A 20635-nucleotide genomic window follows, 5' to 3' on the forward strand; every position below is an offset into this window, starting at 1 on the left:
ATTATTTTGTTGAAAATATAATATATTACGACTCGAAATCTCAGAAATATGGTAAACACATTAATTTAATTTAATACAAATTTATACCCCTGTTTTTCTCCTATTTTGTGTTAATAATTAATAATTTAAATAATTTTTAAAAATAACTTTAGTTATTATTTTTATTTATTTAATTACTTTAGAGACTTGAAACCCCAAAACGTTCTTCTCGAATCAAATGGTATTGCAAAACTGTGCGATTTTGGATTTGCACGCAGTATGAGTACAGGAACTCATGTCCTAACATCCATAAAGGGAACGCCACTTTATATGGCACCAGAATTAATCGCAGAATGTCCCTACGATCACAAAGCAGATTTATGGTATTTTAATTTAAATAAAAATATAAGACCTGAAATCGAATTTGACTTGGATTAAGAAAATAATTTTTTCAGGTCTCTTGGTTGTATAGTTTATGAATTAGTTGTCGGAGCCCCGCCTTTTCAAACCACCTCGATTCTCCACTTGATCAAACTCATCAGATTCGAGGCGGTCAAATGGCCAGACAACATATCAGCAGTTTGCAGAAGTTTCCTGCAAGTAAGATAAAACTCAAATAAATTAAATTATATGATCAGGGTGGTCGACTTGGCCGAGAAATGACCGGGAATTTAATAAAAACCCCGGTAATTAGTTCTCATTGCAGAAAATTTCAAGTTTTCATTATTTTAATTTTTAATAATGTTGGTGAATTTAGAAAAGGGATTTTCACTTTATCTACAGTCGCAGATTTTTTATATTATCTCAGTTTAATTAAATCATAATTTATTATTGAATTTTCATTATTTTTCATTATACGAAAAGACTTCTGCTTCTTTTTTTTTTTAGTTAGAAATTCAACTATATTTGGATAAAAGGTAAACTATTTTATTAAAAATTATTTTTTCAGTTGAAGGTTCATAATTTGAATTGAAAATTCATCTCCGGTTGAAAATTTAACTACTTTGTTGAAAATTATTTTTAAAAAACATGAAAATTCAACTAATCCAGTAGTAAATTGGACTATTTTGCTGAAAATTAATTTTGTTTGTTTGTTAAGAATTAGATTTTAATCAGAAAATTTAACTATTCTATTTTTGGTTGAAAATGTATTTTTTTTTTTAGGATGAAAATTCAACTATTTGGTTGAAAATTAATATTTTTATTTAGAAACCAAACTATTTGTTTGAAAATTTATGTACTTTGCGAAAAAAATTTCCTTCGTTTGTAGAAAATTAATCTTTATGGTTGAAAATTACTCTTTTTCATAAAAATTTCAATTATCCCAATAGAAAAATCATCAGATTGGCTGAAAATTAATTTCTTCCAGTTAAAATAAAACTGTTCTATTTTTAGTTAAAAATTAATCTTTTTCAGTCTATAATTCAATAATTTGGATAAAAAATTTTACATTTTTAATTGAAAATTTACATATTTTATTAAAAAGTTGATTTTTTTTTATAGAAAATTATCTTTTTCTTTGAAACTTAATCTTCTTACCCAAAAAAATTATTATTTTCATTTGAAAATTCATTTATTCCAGTTAAGCAGTTCTCATTTTAGTTTTAAATTCATCTTTTAAGTTGAAAAAGTAACTACTTTGTTGAAAAATTAATTTTTTAAAATAAAAATCCAACCATTTCAGTGGATAATTTGATTATTTTGTTAAAAATCTATTTTTTTGTTTGTTAAAAATTATATTTTTATCAGAAAATTTAAATATTCTATTTTTGGTTGAAAATTAATATTTTTACTTAGAAACCAAACTATTTGTTTGAAAATTTATGTACTTTGCGAAAAAAATTTCCTTCTTTTGTAGAAAATTAATCTTTATGGTTGAAAATTACTCTTTTTCATAAAAATTTCAATTATCCCAATAGAAAAATCATCATATTGGCTGAAAATTAATTTCTTCAAGTTAAAATAAAACTGTTCTATTTTTAGTTAAAAATTAATCTTTTTCAGTTTATAATTCAATAATTTGGATAAAAAATTTTACATTTTTAATTGAAAATTTACATATTTTATTAAAAAGTTGATTTTTTTTATAGAAAATTATCTTTTTCTTTAAAACTTAATCTTCTTACCCAAAAAAATTATTATTTTCATTTGAAAATTCATTTATTCCAGTTAAGTAGTTCTCATTTTAGTTTTAAATTCATCTTTTAAGTTGAAAAAGTAACTACTTTGTTGAAAAATTAATTTTTTTAAATAAAAATCCAACCATTTCAGTGGATAATTTGATTATTTTGTTAAAAATCTATTTTTTTTGTTTGTTAAAAATTATACTTTTATCAGAAAATTTAAATATTCTATTTTTGGTTGAAAATTAATATTCTTACTTAGAAACCAAACTATTTGTTTAAAAATGTATGTACTTTGTGAAAAAAATGTCCGTCTTTTGCAGAAAATTAATCTTTATGGTTGAAAATTACTCTTTTTCATAAAAGTTTTAATGATCCCAGTTGAAAAATCATCAGATTGGTTGAAAATTAATTTCTTCAAGTAGAAATTAAACTGTTCTATTTTTAGTTGAAAATTGATCTTTTCCAGGTTATAATTCAATAATTTGGATAAAAAAATTTACATTTTTAATTGAAAATGCAACTATTTAATTGAAAATTTACATATTTTATTTAAAAGTTGATTTTTTTATAGAAAATTATCTTTTTCTTTGAAACTTAATCTTCTTACCCAAAAAAATTATTATTTTCGTTTGAAAATTCATTTATTCCAGTTAAATAGTTCTCATTTTAGTTGTAAATTCATCTGTTGAAAATAAATCTTTGTAAATAAAAATCCAACCATTTCAGTAGATAATTTAATTATTTTATTAAAAATATATTTTTTTGTTTGTTAAAAATTATATTTTTATCAGAAAATTTAAATATTCTATTTTTGGTTGAAAATCGATATTTTTCATTTAGAAATGGTACTATTTGTTGAAAAATTTATGTAATTTGTGAAAAATTCTCCTTCTTTTGTACAAAATTAATCTTTATGGTTGAAAAATCTCTTTTTGTAAAAATTTAAAATACCCCAGTCAAAGATTCATCATTTCAATTTAAAATTAATCAGCTTTTTTGAAATTTAATTAAATTACTTAATTAAATGAGAAATTAAAAATTAATTAAAATCTTAGTTAAAAATTGATTTTCCTGTTTTTTTTTGTTTGTTTTTTTTTTTTTTTGGTTGAAGATTCATAATTTTGACTGAAAATTTATCTCTGGTTGAAAATATAAATACCTTCTTTAAAATCATTTTTTTAAAATAAAAATTTAACTTCCAGTAGCAAATTTGGTAATTTTCACGAAAATTCATTTTTGTTGTTGGTGAGAATTAGATCTTTAACAGTAAATTGAACTCTTCCATTTTTAGTTGAAAATGTGATCTTTTCTAGTTTTAAATTCAAAAAATTTGAATGAAAATTCACCCGTGTAATAGAAAATTCAACTATATTGTTGAAAATAGATGTATTTTGTCGAAAAAAATCGTTTTTTTTTAATTATCTTTTTCTTTGAAAGTTACTCTTCTAGCCTAAAAATTATTCTTGTCGGTTGAAAATTCACGTAGTTCAGTTAAATATTTATCATTTTAGTTTAAAATTGATCATTTTTATTTATAAATTAAATTATTTGGTTGAAAATTGATGTATTTTTTTGAAAAATTCTCCTTCTTTTGTAGAAAATTAATTTTATGGTTAAAAATTCACCTTTTTTTTTATAGAAAATTATTTTTTTTTTAAAGTTACTCTTCTTACCTAAGAATTATTCTTGCCGGTTGAAAATTCAAGTAAGCCTGTTAAATATTTATCATTTTAGTAGAAAATTAATCTGTTAGGTTGGAAATAAAATTACTTGTTGAAAAGTTACACTTAAAAAAATTTTTTTTGACTTTTTATTTTCAACTTTTAATCATTCAAAATTATTATTTTGTTAAAAATTCACTTTTTTGCTTGTTAAGAATCACATTTTTATCAGAAAATTTAACTTTTCTATTTTTGTTTGAAAATGTATTTTTTTAGGATGAAAATTCAACTATTTGTTTGAACATTTTTGTACTTTGTGAAAAATTCTTCTTCCTTTTGTAGAAAAGTAATCTTTAATTGTTAACTTAATCTTTAATTGAACTGTTCCATTTTTAGTTGAAAATTGATTTTTCCAAGTTCATAATTCAACTATTTGCATGACATTTTTTTCTTTTATAATTGAAAATTCAACTATTTCGTTAAAAAATTACAGTTTTTATTTAAAAAATTAATTTTTTTATCGAAAATTATCATTTTCTTTGAAAGATGATTTTTGCGTCTCAATATTATTTTTTTTCGGTTGAAAAATTCAAGTATTACAGTTAAATTCTTTTTTTAGATAAAAATTCGATTTTTATCAGTAAATTTAACTGTTCTATTTTTGGCTGAAAATTGATATTTTTTATTTCGAAATTAAACTGTTTGTTAAAAAATGTATGTAGTTTGTGAAAAATTCTCCTTCTTTTGTAGAAAATTATTTTTTTTTCGGCTGTAAATTCAAGTATTACAGTTAAATATTTATCATTTTAGCTGAAAATTCATCTTTTAGGTTGAAAATGAAATTACTTGGTTAAAAGTTAAACTCTTTTGTTAACAATTATTTTAACTTTTTATTTTAAACTTTTAATTATTCAAAATTAGTTTTTTAGTTGAAAATTCATCTCTTTGGTCAAAAATTAAATGATTTCATCTTAATCTTTATCATGTTAGATAAAAATTCATTAGTTTCGTTGAAATTTAATTTAAGATTTCAATAAAAAAAAATGAATAATTAAAATCTTAGCTAAAAATTGATCTTTCTGGTTTTTCGGTTGAAGATGTTTATTTTTAGGATAAAAATTCAACTATTTGGTTGCAAATCGATATTTTTTTTATTCAGAAATTACACTATTTTTTGGAAAATGTATGTACTTTGTGAAAAATTCTCCTTCTTTTGTACAAAATTAATCTTTATGGTTGAAAAATCTCCTTTTTGATAAAAATTTTCACTCTCCCATTTGAAGATTCATCTTTTCAATTTAAAATTCATAAGTTTCTCTTGAAATCAAATTAAATTAATTAATTCAATAAGAAAAGAAAAATTAATTTAAATCTTAGTTGAAAATTGATTTTCCTGTTTTTTTTTTCGGTTGAAGATTCATCATTTTAATTGAAAATTCATCTCTGCTTGAAAATGTAACTGCTTTCTTTAAAATAATTTTTAAAAAAATTCAACTATTCCAGAAGAAAATGTGCCAATTTTTCTGAAAATTCATTTTTGTTGTTAATAATTAGATTTTTGTCAGTAAATTTAACAATTCTATTTTTGGTTGAAAATCGATATTTTTTATATAGAAATTAAACTATTTAATTGAAAATTCATCAGTTTGGTTAAATATTAATTTCTTAAACTGAACTCTTCAATTTTTATTTCAAAATTTTATCTTTTGTAGTTTAAAATTTAAAAATTTGAATGAAAATTCACCTTTTTTAATAGAAAATTTAACTATATTTTTTAAAATAGACGTATTTTGTTGAAAAAAATCGTCTTTTTTGCAAATAAAAAAATGTTCCTCATGTTGGTTAAAAATTGATTTCCTGGTTTTTCTGTTGACGATTCATTATTTTAATTAAAAATTCATCTGTGGTTGAAAATGTGACTACTTTGTGAAAAGGCAAGTTTTTAAATAAAAATTCAACTATTTCAGTAAAGAATTTGATTATTTTGATAAAAATTTTTTTTGTTTGTTTGTTAAGAATTAGATTTTTATCAGAAAATTTAACTATTCTATTTTTGGTTGAAAATTTATCTTTTTGAATGAAAATTCAAATATTTGGTTGAAAATTAATATTTTTATTTAGAAATTAAGCTGTTTCTTTGAAAATGTATGTACTAAAAATTCTCATTCTTTTGTAGAAAATTAATTTCTTTAACTAAAAATTGATATTTCCTAGTTCACAATTCAACAATTTGGATAAAAATTTGTCTTTTTTTTATTGAAAATTGAACTATTTCGTTGAAAATTTACATATTTTGTTAAAAAATTGATTTTTTTTATAGAAAATTATCTTTTTCTTTGAAAGTTACTATTCTTTTCTAAAAATTATTCTTGTCGGTTGAAAATTCAAGTATTCCAGTTAAATATTTATTACTTTAGTTGAAAAATCATTAGATTTTTCTCAGTAAATTTAACTATTCTATTTCTGATTGAAAATTGATATTTTTTATTTAAAAATTAAACTATTTGTTTGAAATTGTATGTGCTATGTAAAAAATTCTCCTTTTGATTGATTTTTCTAGTTTAAAATTCAACAATGTGGACTTAAATTCGTCTTTTTAATTGAAAACTCAAATATTACATTGAAAATGTACAAATTTGGTTAAAAAATCGATTTTTAGGTTAGAAAATTTAGTTTTTCTTTGCAAGTTAATCTTCTTATTTAAAAATTCTTCTTTTCGGTTAAAAATTAAAGTATTCCAGTTAAATATTTTATATTTTAGTTAAAAAATCATCTTTCAGGTTGAAAATAAAATTACTTGGTGAAAGTTCAATTCTTTTATTACAGATTATTGAAATATGATCTATTTAATTGATTTTTTTTTTTGATCGAAAGGAATATTTTTTGCCGAATATTTAACTTTTTTGTTGAAAATTTGTTTACTCCTTGGTTTAAAATTATTATTTTTTATAACTGAAAATGTATAATAATTTCAGTTGAAAATTCATCTTTTTTGCTAAAAATTTATTTTCTTGGTTGAACAATAATCTCTTTGGTAAAAAATAACTATTTTTTTTATCTTTATTTTTTGTTTAAAGTAATCTTGTTAACTGAAAATTTGATGTTTGATATAAATAAAAAAGTAATTAATATAAATAAATTATTCCGTTTGATATAAGATTAATATTTTTAACTTAAAATTTAATTATTTATGTTTTGGTTGACAATTTATATATTTTTTATACATATTAATTGTTTGTTGTTGAAAATTCAACTACTCAAGTTGAAGATTCATTAATTATGTTTAAAATTAAACTATTTTGTTGAAAATCCGTTTTTTGTTTCATGAAAATAAATGTTTGCAATTGAAAGTTTAAATATTACATTTTTTCGTTAAAAATTGATATTTCTTAGTGAAAAATGAAAGTATTTGTTTAAAAATTCATTTATTCTACAACATTTCGCTCTATTGTTTTCAAGGATTTTTAAAATGATATTCTTGAATTAAAATGAATATAAAATTAACCGGAAAAGGCGGGAAATGATCGGGAATTTGAAATAGTTTTCCGAACCGTTACCCTGGTGATGTTTTTTTTTATTAATTAACTAATTTATTTAGGGATTACTGCAAAAAGACCCATCTCGGAGACTCACTTGGCCAGAACTTTTGGAACATCCTTTCGTCAAAGATAGAATTCTGACGGTTGAGAAACCCGTCCCAACTTCTCTTACGTCTCCACTCTCTGCGAGTCAGGAGAAAGCCAAACAGCAACAATTTCAAACTCTGGCTATGCAATCTTCGAACAAATCAAAGTAAGTTTTATTCGACGAAAAAGAAAGAGTTTTAATCGATAAAAAAATTCATGCTTTACACAAATTTTTCACGGTCATTAAAATTAAAATGTAAAACAATTTTAACTTTAATAATTGAAAAATTAGTAATTAGAGGTAATCAAAACTGAACTGCAAATAACAGTAATGAGAGTGGAATTTTTGAGTACTAAACTTTTAAAATTGAAGTTTAAGATTTTTTTTTTTGCATTGAAACGCTCAATAATTTACAGGTATTAAATTTGTTTATTTAAACTTTCCCATTGAACAATTTAAAATTAATTCGAATTAAATTTGAATAATTACAAATCCATTTTAGAATAAATTAAAAAATTACATTTGTTTCCCTTTCCAATTAAGAAAAAAGATTGAAAATAAATAATTGTTTCCTTCAAACCAATAAAATGTTTAAAAATGAAAAAACTCCTTGCTTCCAATTAAAAAAAAATGGTGCCCCTTCCAATTCAATAAAAATAATAAAAACTATAAAAAGGGCTTTTTCCAATTCAGAAAACAATAAAAACCAAAATTGCCTTCCTTCCAATTCGACAAATACGTTTCAATTAAAAAATTACCCTCTTCCAATTGTGGAAAAAATTAAAAATCTAATTTTCGTCCCTTCCAACTCAATAAAAATGTTCAAAATAAAAAATTGCCTCTTCCAGTTAAAGAAATTCTTTCAATTTAGTAAAAAATTTTAATTAAAATTTCCTCCTTTCCAACTCAGAAAAAAAGATTAAATATAAAAAAGTCCTCACTTTAACTTAATAAAATGTAAAAAGGGAACAGGGTCTCTTCCAATCCAGAAAAAAAGTTTTTATGAAAATTTCCTCCCTTCCAATTCCATTTCCTACTGGATACAAATCTTTAAAAAATTAAATAACCCTCTGTCCATTTAAAATATTTCTAAACTAAAATTTGTATCTTTTTTCAATTCAGAAAAAAGATTCAAAATAAAAAAAATATTCCCTTAAAACCAATAAAAATGTCAAAAATGAAAAAAACCTCAGCTTCCAATTCGAAAAAAAAAGAAAATTAAAAAGATGGTGTCCCTTCCAACTCAGTAAAAATAATAAAAACTAAAAAAGGCCTCTCCCAATTCAGAAAAAAATAAAAGCCAAAATTGCCTCCCTTTCAATTTGGCAAATACTATACAAATAAAAAATTACCGTCTTCCAATATGAAAAAATCTAATTTTCCTCCCTTCCAACTCAATAAAAATATTAAAAATGAGAAAACGAACCTCTTTCAATATAGAAAAAAAATTCTCGTCCCTTCCAACTCAATAAAAATGTTCAAAAAAAAAAAAATGACGCTGACAATTTAGAAAAAATATTGAAAATCAAGAGAAAAGAAAAACTGGCCTCTTCCAGTTCATAGAAAAATTAAAAAAAAAAATTAAATTAAATCCCTTCCGATTCAATAAAAAAGGGCTCCTGTCAATTTTTAAACCATTGCAAACCAAAATTTACTCCCTTTAAACTCAACACAAAAGTTGAAATTAATAATGTCCCTTCAAATAAGAAATTATCTTTTACCAATTGATAAAAAGAGATTTAAGATAAAAAAAACTTTCCTTAGACTAAACAAAAAAGCAAAAAATAGTCTTTTACAATTCAGGGAGAAAATGTCCTTTCTTCCAACTCGATAAAAATGTTAAAAATAAAAATTTGCCTTCTACAAATTCAGATATAGAAACTAAAAATAAATATTTTTTTCCCTTTAACTCAATAAAAGTAATAATAAAAAAATGGCTTCTTTATATTCAGAAAAAAATGAAAATAAAAATTTCCTTCCTTCAAATTTAATATACATGTTGAAATAAAAAATGTTTAAAAAATTGTCTCTTCCAGTTAAAAAAATTCTTTCAATTCAGAAAAAAAATTTAAACTAAAATTTCGTCCCTTCCAACTCCTTTCCAAAAGGGAAAATGGTCTCTTCCTATCCAGAAAAAAATTTTATGAAAATTTCCTCCCTTCCAATTCAATTCCCTACTCCATAAAAATCTTGCAAAAATAAAATATTCCTTCATCCATTAAAAAAAATTAAAAAATAAAATTTTCTAGTATTAAACTTCATAAAAATGTTAAAAATACCAAATTTAATTGCCTTCAACCCAATAAAAATGTAAAAACACATAACTTCCCCTTCCAAATCGGAAAAAAATTAAATACAACAATTTGTTTCAATTGAAAAAAAGAAATTTAAAATAAAAAAAAAACTTTTCTTCGCCTAAACAAAAAAGCAAAAAATAGTCTTTTCCAATTCAGAAAAAACTTTCCTTTCCTCCAACTCAACAAAAATGTTAAAAATAAAAAAATTATCTTCTGCCAATTCAGATAAAAAGATTGAAAATTATTTTTTTTCCTTTAACTCAATAAAAATAATAATAAAAAATGGCCTCTCTCTATTCAGAAAAAATGAAAAAAAAATTTAAACTCAAATTTCGTCCTTTCCAACGCGGAAAAGATTAAATGTAAAAAATTGTTCCCTTCAACTTAATAAAGTCGAAAATAGAAAATGGTCTCTGCCGATCCAGAAAAAAATATTAATGAAAATTTCCTTCCTACCAACTCAATTTCCTCTTCGATACAAATTTTTAAAAAATAATATATCCCTCTATCCATTAAAAAAAAATTAAAAACCAAAATTTTCTCGTATTAAACTTAATAAAAATATTTAAAATGCCAAATTTACTTGCCTTTAATCCAATAAAAATTTAAAAACAAAAAATTTCCTCTTCCAAATTGGATAAAAATTAAATACGAAAATTTATTCCATTTCATTTAAAACAAGATTGGAGAATAGAAACATTTTTTAATACATAAATCCTTTACAGTTGAATTATTTTAATTTTAAGTCGTTTCATAGTATTAATATTTTTCAATTGTATTTTATAGATAAAAAAACATTTAGAAACTAAAAACTTTAAAAATGGAAAATTAAAATTGTACCAATTCAAGACTTTCTATTTCAAACAATTTAGTTTCAAATTGTTTAGTTTTGAATATAATATTTATAATTGATTATTTTAAATGAACAATAAAATATTGCTAAATGTTAAAAAAAATTCTTTTTTTTAACGATATTTGAATTTGAAATTTTTCAATTTGAAATTTTTAATTAAAAAAAATAAAAGATTAATTATTGAATATTTAGCAATATTTGAATTTTTATTTAAGACATGTAAATTGCAATCAAATATTTAAAAGTAAAGAATCTTTAACTGAATTGTTTGACATAGAAAACCTGGAATCGTTAAAATTTCCAAAAATGGTTAATTTGTGAGTGAAATTTTTAAATTTTGATTTATAATTTACAAATTAAAATTTGTAGAAAAAATCTTAGTAATTTCAAGAGATATTTGGAAGTATTAAAAAGTTAAAAAATTATAATGCAAGTTTTAGAAAGTTTTCTTAAAATCTTCTAGAATCTTTTTTGAAAATTTTGTTTAAATCTTTGAAAAAATTTTACATATCTCTTTAAATTACTCAAATTTCGCTTACAAATAATAAATGCTCAATTGTTATTTATACATCCAAATTGTAAAAAAAAATTATAAAATTTGCAGGATTTTCTGAACATTGTAGAAAAAATCAATTTAACAAAAAAAAAATTTTAATTTAATTTTTTAATATTTGATGTTTCTAGCTTAAAATTCCTTAAAATTACATAATTTTGAAAATTTCGAAGTTCATTAATTGATTTTTTAATTTAGAGCATTAAAAATTATAACGTGGATTTATATTCTTTTATATTAAAAAATTTAAGTACTTTCAATTTTATACGCGTAAATTATTGAGAATTTGAATACAACATTTTTTATTTAAAAGCTTTTAAATTTCAATTTTAAAATTTCAATATTTAACAGTTCCACTTTGAGTCCTTTCATTTTCAGCTCAGTTTTTATTACCTCTAGTGGAATTTTTTTTGCTTTAGTGTTCCATTTTTTTAATTTCATTTACCCTGAAAAATATTTGCGAACCCGGAAAAAACCGGGAATTCATTTCGTCGATTAAAACGGCCACCCTGTAATTTGAAATCTTTATAAATCTAAAATCTTTGAACTCATCTGATATATTTAGAAGCTTTTTGAAATCTTTTTGAAGTATCGTACAACTTTTAAAAATATCTGAAATCTTCCGAAATATTTTTAATTTTAGATCTCTTGCCTTTTTAAAAATCATTGTGAAATGTTTCAAATTTTCTGAAATATTTGAAATCTTATAAATCGTTTAAAATCTTTAGGATTTCGATTGAAATCTTATTAATTCTTTGAAATCCCTGTTTAATATTTTTAAAGATTTTAATACATTTGCAAAATGTATTGCAATATTTCTTAAATCTAAAATTTTTATGAAATATATTTAAATATTTGTAAAATACATTAAATTTTTGAAAATCTTTAAAATCTTTTAGAATTTGTGAAATATATTTAAATCTTTGAAATTATTTGAAATATTTTGAAATCTTTGAATTATTTAGAAATCTAAAATCTTTGCATAATTTTTGAATTGTTTTTGAAATCTTTAAATATAAGTAATTGAAATCTTTTTAAAACTTTAAAATCTTTGTGAAATATTTTTAATATTTGGTAAATTTTTTTATTAAACTTTTAAATTTGCTAAAATACTTGTAATCTTAGACAACTTTTTGGAATCTTTGAAATATTTTAAAAATATTTTTAATCTTTGTGAAATCTTGTGAATCTTTGCGAAATCTTTGAAATCTTCTGAAATATTAACAAAAATTTTAATCTTTCGAAATATTTTAAAATCTTTGTGAGTTTTTTTTTAAATCTTTGAAATCTGCTGAAATATTTAAAATCTAAGAAATCTTTGTGAAATCTTTGAAACATTTGGAAAATCTATTAATAGCTTTATAAAATCTTTAAATTATCTTCAAATCCTGTAAATCTTTGCAAAATCTTCTGAAATATTTAAAATCTCAGAAATCTTTTGGAATCTTTTAAAACTTTGTGAAATGTTTGAGATTTTTGGAAATCTTTCAAATCTTTGCGAAATCGTTGAAATCTTCTGAAATACTTTAAATTTTAAAAAAATTTTGAAATCTTTTTAAATCATAAAGACCTTTATGAAATCTATTGAAAGCTTTCTGAAACCTTTAAAATTTTCGTGAAATCTATCGAAATCTTTCTGAAATTCTTTAAATCAATTAAATCCATTTTCATGATTTAATTAATTAATTAATTAAATTAATTAAATTTGTGAGGACATATTAAAATATATCTGTAATCTTCAATAATTTTAAAACCATTATGCAATCTTGTAAATCTTTGTAAAAACGTAAAAAAAATTTGAAATTTGTGAAATATTTTAAAGTCTTTTAAACATTCAACAAAATTATTGCATGCTTTCTCAAATCTTTCAAATCTTCGTGAGATCTATTTAAATCTTTCTGTAATATTTTTAAATGTTTGAAACATTTCATAAATCTATTTTGAAATCTTTACAAAATCAAAATATTTTTGAAGTATTTTGAAAGCTTTGAAATCGTTAAAATCTTTGAAATCTTTGAAACCTTTGTGATTTTTTCAATCGATTGAACCGTGAAAATCGGTTTTCAAAAACATGTCATAAACTTTTTATACTAATTTTTCCATTTTTTTTAGCAAAAATTGAAAAAAAATCGATTCGTGATCTATAGTTAATATATTATTAAAATAACTATATATTAGTCATATTTTACAATTTTTTATTTTATTTGATTGATGTTTTATTGGCTATTATAAACAAGATTTACAAGATTTAAAAAATATTAAAAATATTTCACAAAGACTTTTAAAATTAAAGAAAGATTTCAATAGATCTCAGAAAGATTGGAAAGAATTCAGAAAGCTTTCAATAATTTTGTTAAATGTTGAAAAGGCTTAAAAATATTTGACAAATATTTCAAAGGTTTCAAAAAATTTCGAAGATTTTTCAAAGATTTTAAATATTGCAGAAAGCTTTTAATAGATTTTCCAAATGTTAGGAAGATTTAAAAATATTGTGTTTCTGAAACTTATCACTAAAGTCCGTGAATATATGATAATAACTTCAAAAAGATTTAAAAGATTCCAACCGATTTCTATGATTTGAAATATTTCAGAAGATTTCGCAAAGATTGACAGGATTTCAAAAAGATTTCAAAATAATTTAAAGATTTTAGAAAGCTATTAATAGATTTTCCAAATGTGTAAAAGATTTCTCAAAGATTTCAAAAGACTTCAAATATTTTAGCAGATTTCAATAATTTACAAAAATTTCACAAAGATTTACAAGATTTCAAAAAGATTTCACAAATATATTAAAGATAACAGAAAGCTTTCAATATATTTTACAAATTTTTCTAAGATTTTAAAAGCTTTCATAAAGATTTCAAAAGATTTCTAAAATTTAAAGTATTTCAGAAGAATTTCAAAGATTTCGCAAATATTTCAAAGATTTCATAAAGATTTCCAAGATTTTAAACTAAAAAATTTCACAAATATTTCAAAAGATTTCTTATATTTCAAATATTTCAGCAGATTGCATAGATTAAAAAAAAATCTGACAAAGATTTACAAGATTTAAAAAAGATTGCACAATTATATTGAAGATTACAGAAAGCTTTCAGAAAATTTCGCAAAGATTTACAGGATTTCAAAAAGATTTCAAAATAATTTAAAGATTTTAGAAAGCTATTAATAGATTTTCCAAATGTGTAAAAGATTTCTCGAAGATTTCAAAAGACTTCAAATATTTTAGCAGATTTTAAAGATTTAAAAAAAATCTCACAAAGATTTACAAGATTTCACAAATATGTTAAAGATTACAGAAAACTTTCAACAGATTTTACAAATGTTTCTAATATTTTATAAGATTTCAGAAAGATTTCGAAAGGTTTCTAAAATTTAAAGTATTTTAGAAGAATTTCAAAGATTTCAAAAAATCTCAAAAATTTCACAAAGATTTCAAAAGATTTCTTAGATTTACATGATTTGAAAAAGATTTCACAAATATATTAAAGATTACAGAAAGCTTTCAGAAGATTTTGCAAAAATTTACAGGATATCAAAAAGATTTCAAAATAATTTAAAGATTTTAGAAAGCTATTAATAGATTTTCCAAATGTGTAAAAGATTTCACAAAGATTTCAAAAGACTTCAAATATTTCAGCAGATTTTAAAGATTTTTAAAAAATCTCACAAAGATTTACAAGATTTCAAAACGATTTCACAAATATGTTAAAGATTACAGAAAGCTTTCAATGGATTTTACAAATCTTTCTAAGATTTTAAGAAATTTCAGAAAGATTTCTAAAATTTAAAGTATTTCAGAAGAATTTCAAAGATTTCGCAAATATTTGAAAGATTTCGTAAAGATTTGAAAGATTTCTAAAAATCTCAAACATTTCACAAAGATTTCAAAAGATTTCTTAGATTTCAAATGTTTTAGCAGATTTTAAAGATTTTTAAAAAATCTCATAAATATTTACAAGATTTCAAAAAGATTTCACAAATATATTACAGATTACAGAAAGTTTTCAATAAATTTTACAAATCTTTCTAAGAATTTATAAGATTTCAGAAAGATTTCAAAAGATTTCTAAAATTTAAAGTATTTCAGAAGAATTTCAAAGATTTCGCAAATATTTCAAATATTTCGAAAAATCTCAAACATTTCACAAAGTTTTAAAAGATTCCAAAAGAATTCTAAGATTTAAAATGTTTAAGAAGATTTTGCAAAGATTTATAGGATTTCAAAATAATTTAATGATTTTGGAAAGCTATTAATATATTTTCCGAATGTTTAAAAGATTCCACAAAGTTTTAAAAAGATTTATTAGATTTTAAAGATTTGAAAGATTTCAAAAAATCTCAAACATTTTACAAAGATTACAACAGATTTCTAAAATTAAAAATATTTCATAAGATTAAAAAAATTTCGCAAAGATTTACAAGATTTCAATGATTTCACAAAGATTTCAAAAAATCTCAAACGTTTCTCAAATATATACAAGGTTTCAAAAAGATTTCACAAATGTCTTTAAGATTTTTAAAAATTTCAGAAGGATTTCAAAAGATTTCTAAAATTTGAAATATTTCAGAAGATTTGAAAGATTTCGCAAAGATTTACGAGATTTCCAAGATTTCAAAGAATCCAAATATTTCAAAAAATCTTAACCATTTCACAAAGGTTTAAAAGATTCCAAAAGATTTTTAAGATTTAAAATGTTTAAGAAGATTTTGCAAAGATTTACAGGATATAAAAATAATTTAAAGATTTTAAAAAGCTATTAATAGATTTTCTAAATATTTAACAGATTCCACAAATTTTTAAAAAGATTTATTAGATTTTAGAGATTTCATAAATATTTGAATGATTTCAAAAAATCTCAAACATTTTACAAAGATTACAAAAAATTTCTAAAGTTAAAAATATCTCACAAAGTTTCAAAATTTTCGCAAAGATTTACAAGATTTGCAAGATATCAAAGATTTCACAAAGATTTCAAAAAATCTCAAACATTTCACAAAGATTTAAAAGACTTACAAGGTTTCAAAAAGATTTCACAAATGCCTTTAAGATTTTTAAACATTTATGAAAGATTTCAAAATATTTCTAAAATTTAAAATATTTCAGAAGATTTGAAAGATTTCGCAAAGATTTACAAGATTTCAAAGATTTCACAAAGATTCCAAATATTTCAAAAAATCTTAAACACTTCACAAAGTTTTAAAAGATTCCAAAAGAATTCTAAGATTTAAAATGTTTAAGAAGATTTTGCAAAGATTTACAGGATTTCAAAATAATTTAAAGATTTTAGAAAGCTATTAATAGATTTTCTAAATATTTAACAGATTTCACAAATTTTTAAAAGATTTATTAGATTTCAAAGATTTCATAAAGATTTGAAAGATGTCAAAAAATGTCAAAAATATTTACAAGATTTCATAAAGATTGGACAAATATATTAAATATTACAGAAAGCTTTCAATAGATTTCACAAATTTTTTTAAGATTGTAAAAAGTTTCAGAAAGATTTCAAAAGATTTCTAAAATAAAAAATATTTTAGAAGATTAAAAGATTTCGCAAATATTTCAAAGATTTCATAAAGATTTCAAAGATTTTAAAAAATCTTAAAAACTTCACAAAGATTTCAAAAGATTTCTTAGATTTCAAGTAATCCAGCAGATTTAAAAAAATTTTTTAAAATCTCACAAAGATTTGCAAGATTTCAAAAAGATTGGACAAATATATTAAATATTACAGAAAGCTTTCAATAGATTCCACAAATTTTTTTAAGATTTTAAAAGATTTCAGAAAGATTTCAAAAGATTTTTAAAATAAAAAATGTTTCAGAAGATTAAAAGATTTCGCAAATATTTCAAAGATTTCAAAAAGATTTCACAAAAATTTCAAAATATTTCAGATGATTTCACTAATTTCGGAAAGATTCCTATGAATTTCAGAAATATTTAAACGATTTTCTGAAGATTTCAAAGATTCCAAAAGATTTCTAAGATTTCAAACATTTCAGAAGAGTTGAGGGATTTCAGAAAGATTGAAATATATTTAACGTATATTGAATAGATTTCACAAAGTTTTCAAAGGATTTCAGAAAGATTTTAATAGATTTCCCAAACTTTCAAAAAATTAAAAAAAAATTTCAGTACAGTTCGCAAAGTTTAAAACACTTCAATTAATTATTCAAAGATTTCACGGATTTTCCAGGTATTTAAATAGATTTCACAAAGATTTTATATTTTAGAAAGATTTCACAGAGATTTGAAAGATTCCAAAACATTTATAAAGTTGCAAGTATTTCAGAAAATTTCAAATATTGCACCAACATTTCAAAATGATTTAAAAGATTTTACAAAGACTTCAAAGCTTTCAAGAATGTTCAGGTGATTTCAAGAATTTCAATAGATTTTACAAATGTTTAAAAAATTTCAAAGATTGCGGAAACATTTTAAAGATTTCTGAAATATTTTAATAGATTTTACAAGTTTTCACAAAGACTTCAAATATTTATAATATATTTGAAGACTTTAAAGATTTAATAAAGATTTTTACAAGATTTTAAAAACAATTTAAAGATTTTGCAAAGATTTCATTATATTTCGAAAATTTTTAAAACACGTGAAACCATTTTTCAAAGATTTCGTGTATTTTACAAATATTGAAATATATTTCATAAAGATTTTAGATTTCAGAAATTCTTCAATACATTTTGCAAATGTATTGAAATCTTTAAAAATATAAGACAGGGATTTCAAAGAGTTAAAAAGATTTCAATAGATCTCCCAAAGATTTTAAAGATTTCAGAAAGCTTTCAATAGATTTCACAATTGTTTAAAAGATTTCAGAAAGATTAAAAAAATTGCAAGAGATCTAAGATTCTAAAATATTTCGGAAGATTTCAAAGATATAAAAACGTTTTACGATACTTGAAAAAGATTTCAAAGCTTCTAAATTTTTCAGATCATTTTAAAGATATGCTAAATATGTTTAAAATTTCAATAGATTTAACAGATTTTTAAAAGATTTACAAAATATCGAAAAAATGTTCAATGATTTTATTTTTCTAAAGATTTCAAACATTTCAGAACATTTCAAAATGTTCAGAAAGATTTCAAAGCTTTCATAATATTTCAGATGATTCCAAATATTTCTTTAAGATTTTAGAAATTTCAGAAAGATTCAAATAGATTTCACAAATGTTCAAAAGATTTTCAATATTTCAGAATATTTCAATAGATATAACGAAGATTTTAAACAATTCAAAAACATTAAAACAGATTGAAAATTTTCCCGTTTTTTTTTCTTTATTTTGAAGCGTACATTTTTAATTTAAAGAATTTAGAAAACAATTTAAGTAGCCGATTGAAAATTTATCATCTTTTTTTCCATTTAAAAATAATTTCAAATTAGCAAGATCATATTTAAACGATTTTATTCACTTTCAAATTCTATTCAAATATTGTTTTAAAAAAAACAACATTTTTTAATATCTAGCAATATTTCACTGTTTATTTAAAATAAGCGATTATAAATCACATGTTCAGAACTAAAAAATTATTAACTAAATTTTAATGAAAAATATTATTACCGTGAAACGACTTAAAATTAAAATAATTCGACTGTAAAGGATTTATGCATTAAAAAATGCTTGTATTCCACAATTCTTATTTTAAAAGAAAGGGAACAAATTGTTGTTTTTAATTTTTTTCTGATTTGGAAGAGGAAATTTTTTTTTTTACATTTTTATTGGGTTAAAGGCAAATAAATTTGGTATTTTAAACATTTTTATGAAGTTTACTACTAGAAAATTGTAGTTTAAAATTTTTATTTAATGGATAGAGAAATATTTTATTTTTGAAAGATTTGTATCGAGTAGGAAATTGAATTGGAAGGGAGGAAATTTTCATAAAATTTTTTTTCTGGATTGGAAGAGACCATTTTCCCTTTTGGAAAGGAGTTGGAAGGGACGAAATTTTAGTTTAAATTTTTTTTTCTAAATTGAAAGAATTTTTTTAACTGGAAGAGACAATTTTTTAAACATTTTTTATTTCAACATGTATATTAAATTTGAAGGAAGGAAATTTTTGTTTTCATTTTTTTTCTGAATATAAAGAAGCCATTTTTTTATTATTACTTTTATTGAGTTAAAGGGAAAAAAATATTTATTTTTAGTCTTTTTACCTGAATTTGCAGAAGGCAAATTTTTATTTTTAACATTTTTATCGAGTTGGAAGAAAGGATATTTTTTCCCTGAATTGGAAAAGGCTATTTTTTGCTTTTTTGTTTAGTCGAAGGAAAGTTTTTTTATTTTAAATATCTTTTTCTCAATTGGTAAAAGATCATTTCTTATTTTAAGGGACATTATTAATTTCAACTTTTGTGTTGAGTTTAAAGGGAGTAAATTTTGGTTTGCAATGGTTGAAGAATTGAAAGGAGCCCTTTTTTATTGAATCGGAAGGGATTTAATTTAATTTTTTTTTTTAATTTTTCTATGAACTGGAAGAGGCCAGTTTTTCTTTTCTCTTGATTTTCAATATTTTTTCTGAATTGGTAGCGTAATTTTTTATTTTATCATTTTTATTGAGTTGGAAGGGACGAAAAATTTTCTTTTCTAAATAGGAAGAGGTGCTTTTTCTCATTTTTACTATTTTTATTGAGTTGGAAGGGAGGAAAATTATATTTTTAATTTTTTTCATAATTGGAAGGCGGAAATTTTTTATTTCGAACGTATTTGCCGAATTGGAAGGGAGAAAATTTGGGTTTTTATTGTTTTCTGAATTGGGAGAGGCCTTTTTTATTTTTTTATTGAGTTGGAAGGGACAACATTTTTTCAATTTTTTTTTTTTTTTTAATGGAAGCGGGGAGTTTTTTCATTTTTGACATTTTTATTGGTTTGAAGGGAACAATTTTTTATTTTCAATCTTAGTTTCTTAATTGGAAAAGGATGCAAATTTTAGTTTTTAATTTTTTTTAATGGATAGAGGGATATTTTATTTTTTAAAGATTTATATCGAGTAGGAAATTGAATTGGAAGGTAGGAAATTTTCATTAAAATTTTCTTCTGGATTGGAAGAGACCATTTTCCCTTTTGGCAGTTTATTAAGTTAAAGGGAACACATTTTTATACTCAACCTTTTTTTTTAATTGGAAAGGAGGAAATTTTAGTTAACATTTTTTTCTAAATTGAAATTTTTTTTTAACAGGAAGAGGCAATTTTTTATTTTTAACATTTTTATTGAGTTAGAAGGGGTGAGAATTTTTCTTTTCTAAATTGGAAGAGGCGCGTTTTCTCATTTTTAATATTTTTATCGAGTTGGAAGGGACAGCATTTGTTTTTGTTTTTTTTTTTTTTGAATTGCAAGCGGAGAGTTTTTTCATTTTACAAATTTTTATTGGTTTGAAGGAAACAATTTTTTATTTTTAATCTTTTTTCTTAATTGGAAAGGGATACAAATATTATTTTTTAATTTTTTCTAAAATGGAAGAAATTTTGGTTATTTACTTTGTTTTCTGAATTAAAAGGACATTTTTTATTATTAATTTTAC

At 21.6% G+C, this 20635-nt stretch overlaps 1 protein-coding gene across 2 annotated transcripts in view; it reads left to right on the top strand.

The window, feature by feature from the left end:
- Positions 1 to 20635, top strand: part of LOC117175157 (serine/threonine-protein kinase fused) — a 47073-nt gene that overhangs the window by 10786 nt on the left and 15652 nt on the right. For both annotated transcript variants that reach the window (XM_033364751.1, XM_033364752.1), the window contains exons 4-6: positions 183 to 362; positions 435 to 579; positions 7365 to 7558. In XM_033364751.1, coding sequence (XP_033220642.1) covers positions 183 to 362; positions 435 to 579; positions 7365 to 7558 — 519 coding nt within the window. The remainder of the gene's footprint in view (positions 1 to 182; positions 363 to 434; positions 580 to 7364; positions 7559 to 20635) is intronic.

This window comes from Belonocnema kinseyi, chromosome 6 (assembly GCF_010883055.1).
Source record: "Belonocnema kinseyi isolate 2016_QV_RU_SX_M_011 chromosome 6, B_treatae_v1, whole genome shotgun sequence".
Classification (NCBI taxonomy): Eukaryota; Metazoa; Arthropoda; class Insecta; order Hymenoptera; family Cynipidae; genus Belonocnema; species Belonocnema kinseyi.